The sequence below is a fragment of the Cibotium barometz genome, chromosome 2, assembly GCF_041138505.1.
Source record: "Cibotium barometz isolate CiBa-2024 chromosome 2, ASM4113850v1, whole genome shotgun sequence".
Classification (NCBI taxonomy): Eukaryota; Viridiplantae; Streptophyta; class Polypodiopsida; order Cyatheales; family Cibotiaceae; genus Cibotium; species Cibotium barometz.
In genome coordinates, this window is record NC_141047.1 from 52,494,329 (window position 1) to 52,497,725 (window position 3,397).

General features: G+C 49.1%; 1 protein-coding gene across 1 annotated transcript; it reads left to right on the forward strand.

Annotated features, from left to right (window-relative positions):
* The first annotated feature begins 1,723 nt into the window (after nucleotides 1-1,723).
* LOC147641219 (UDP-glycosyltransferase 85A1-like) lies at nucleotides 1,724-2,891 on the forward strand. Its single transcript, XM_086810007.1, has 2 exons — nucleotides 1,724-1,848; nucleotides 1,943-2,891. The coding sequence occupies exons 1-2, from the start codon at nucleotides 1,776-1,778 to the stop codon at nucleotides 2,863-2,865; spliced, it is 996 nt and encodes a 331-aa protein (XP_086666133.1). The 5' UTR covers nucleotides 1,724-1,775; the 3' UTR covers nucleotides 2,866-2,891.
* The last annotated feature ends 506 nt before the right edge of the window (nucleotides 2,892-3,397 follow it).

A 3,397-nucleotide genomic window follows, 5' to 3' on the forward strand; every position in this document is an offset into this window, starting at 1 on the left:
TCTTCCGCTAGTCAGCTGCGCACCCAGAGGCCCCCAGCTTCACATAGGTGGCTCCCCTAGCAGCTCTGCACACTCTAGTCGTTGCCCTTCAGCACCTCTCTATGCTCACACCTGTCGCTGCTCCCTTCTGTGATACAGTCGACTACTCCCCCCTCTACAGCCGGCCACACAGCGGCCCTTCACGTTTCCACCTGTCTTCGCCTGCAGCTGCGCATCACCCGCCTTTCCACGCCTTCACCAACCTTCTACCATGTGGTGGCCGCAGCACTGGCATCAAGGCAAAGTTCCACATGGTCTCCTCTGTTGGCCACTTCAATAATATTATTTTTTTCTATTTTGCCTAAAAGATAGTCACCATCTATGCTTTCACACCAATGCTCAAAGCTACGTCCTCCCAAACCTTCCTTTCCACACCATCTACAAGGCTACCTTGGCCCTTTAATCATTAATTGCTCCCCACGCTTTCCACACACTTGAATGCAGCTTCGAGTGCCCGTTCATTTAAAGGGACGCATACACAACCAAGCTGCCGAACGCTGATATCATCTCCAGTGGACCTCTCACACCCGACAGGCCTGCAACAAACCCACAGCCAAACCGTCCACCCTGTACACCTGCCAAGGCATTCCCGAGCAAAACTCTCCCATAGGCCATGCATCCATATATAGACAAGCTCAAAATATCTCTCAGAAAAACGCCTGACAATCTTCATGGTGAGAAAGAGGCCAAGGTGTTGTAGAGGTGGAATGGGATCATAACATATGTATAGGTACTCTACTACATGATAAAAGGTGTTTTGAGCCTATCTAGATGGTCAAGCGCTATACCTTGGAGCCATTGAAGCCATCCATGGATAAGAAGAGCACGCGACTCCCGCTACACCCTCCAAGGCTCTCTCTCTCGGGAAGCCATACTTGATCATGCATTGATTGAGTGGTGTGAAGTCTACACAGATGTAGATGAAGGGAAGCCATCCTTGATAATGTAATTATTGAGTGGTCAGAAGTAGGCTATACAATTGCAGATCTTATCGATCTTCTTCTTCTTAGGGAGATGACCAGTATCGGAGATAGCCATTGTGAATGCTCAATGGGCCCAACTTCTTACATCTTATCCATAATTATTTCTTTGGCATAATGAAGATCTTTGTTGACATATTGTAGATCTTAAAAGTGAATATCTCATTGCCATAATGGGTTATATTTCCCTTCATATGCAGCTCACTTGCCATCATGAGATGGGTTCACGAAAGCATCTCATACCCAATCTATTATCATGAGGAAGCCCTAATTAAATGAATATGTTTTGGGGTATTGGATGCAACTTAATGTGGAGTTTAAGATCATGGGTGTGAATCCCACCTCGAGCATTAGACATTTAATTCCCCCCACATTAACTTAGAAAGAGTTCAAGGAGTCCCAGTGAGAGAAGATGTGCATAGGTGCAAGAATTCGTGTGCACGAGCGTAAGAATGTGCACTGTGCACACCCAAGAAAAAATATGAACTTGGGCAATCAAAACAATACGAGCTCAAGGTACAAACCTTCTATAAGGTTTTCATAGAGATGAGACTTAGGGAGAGAGTGTGTGCACAAGCGTAAGAATGTGCATTGTGTGCACCCAAAAATAAGTGTGAGCTCAAGGAACCAGCGCTCAAAGGTTGAGAGAGAGATATGTTTTCTTAAAAGTAACACATCAACCCTTTTGGAAGTGAAGGCTTCATGTCCGGTCCGGCACAGAGGGTGGTTGACAAGTTCAACCTCCCGAGGATCGTTATGTTCCCGTCCAGCCAAAGCCTGAACCTCCTCCTGCTCCACATCCACAACGGCCTCATCCCCTTGGAAGACGGTAAGCTAAAATTTCCTTTCGTTGCTCCAGTCACAATTAGTTACATCGTCATTGTCTCTGATCACGACATTTGCCGGCTCTATATATTTGGCAGCAATGCACGCCAGCATCCATCGAGAGAGGCCAGCAGATCTCTTCCGCAAGGACCTTCCAGGCCTTCCCGCGCTCCGCAACGCTGACATGCCATCAATGAAGCATGTAGTGGACGACACGGAGCAATCCTACCCTGCCATTCTTCGAGCGTGCCGGATAGCCTACGAGAGCGCCCACACCATCGTCGTCAACTCCTTTGAGGAGCTCGAGGCCCCGGCCTTCCAAGCCCTGCCCCACCACCTGCGACGGCCCTGCGCCATCTACGGAGTGGGCCCGCTCATCGAGGAATTGGAGGGGGAAAGCAGCACCAGCCTGTGGAAGGAAGAGGACCAGTGCTTGCAGTGGCTCGATGAACAGCCGCCACAGTCCGTGCTCTACATCTCCTTCGGCAGCATCACGCTCCTCTCCAAGCAGCAATTTGAGGAGCTGCTTGCCGGCCTGGAAGCCAGTGGGCAGCGCTTCATTTGGGCCTTTCGCCCGGACCTCGTGGCGGACGCCTCCAGCATCCCACAAGAGTTCCGAGAAAATACCAAGGACCGCGGCTACATAGTGTCATGGGCGCCCCAACTCCGCGTGCTCTCCCATCCCTCCGTGGGCGGCTTCCTTACCCACTGTGGATGGAACTCCACCACCGAGGCCATCTCCGCAGGGGTCCCCATGCTCTGCTGGCCCTACTTCGCGGACCAGTGGCTCGACGCCAAGTTTGTGGTGGAGGAATGGAAGGTGGGGCTCAGGTTCCAAGCCGAAGATGGCCTTGTACGACGAAACGAGGTGGAGAAGATGGTGAGGGCTGCAATGGAAGGCGAGGAGGGTAAGACGCTGCGGAAGAATGCTAGCAAGCTCAGAGAGGCCGCACACCGCAGCTTGCAGCCCGGAGGATCATCACACAGCAACATCCAGGCCGTCGTTAAGGCTTTCTCCTAGGTAGGCATGATTACACAAGATAATCTTGTCAGAAGACAAACATCCATTCTTTGAAACTCGACGTAGTAGGAAAGATGATTGGTTTCTTTCGAGGGCAATAGGCCTGTCTTCGAGAGAATGCTCTCTGCAATAATAGGCCCGCCTTCGATTGTTTTCTAGCAATGAACGATGAAACATCAAATATAAAAGTACTAGTACATTTTATAAAACGAGTGTGTATGTTTTTTCATTAATTTGTTGTGTAAGAGGCTTAATAGGAAAACCTTAAAAGTGCTAAGGTATTATTAGATTTCTTAAAACCGTCATCTCATCTCATAACCACATCAATTCCTCTCTTGTTGCATCCCCAATAATCTCTCTCTCCCCAATAATCTCTCTCTTGATGTCCTCTATTGTCGTCAACCTCTTGCTACTTCTCGTGATGCGGTCTTCAAAGGTACCAGTTATATGTACAATTTCCATTCAAGAGTTATATGTACAATTTCCATTCAAGTCCCGTCACTACCCGCCTTGGCCTCGATGTCATCCATGT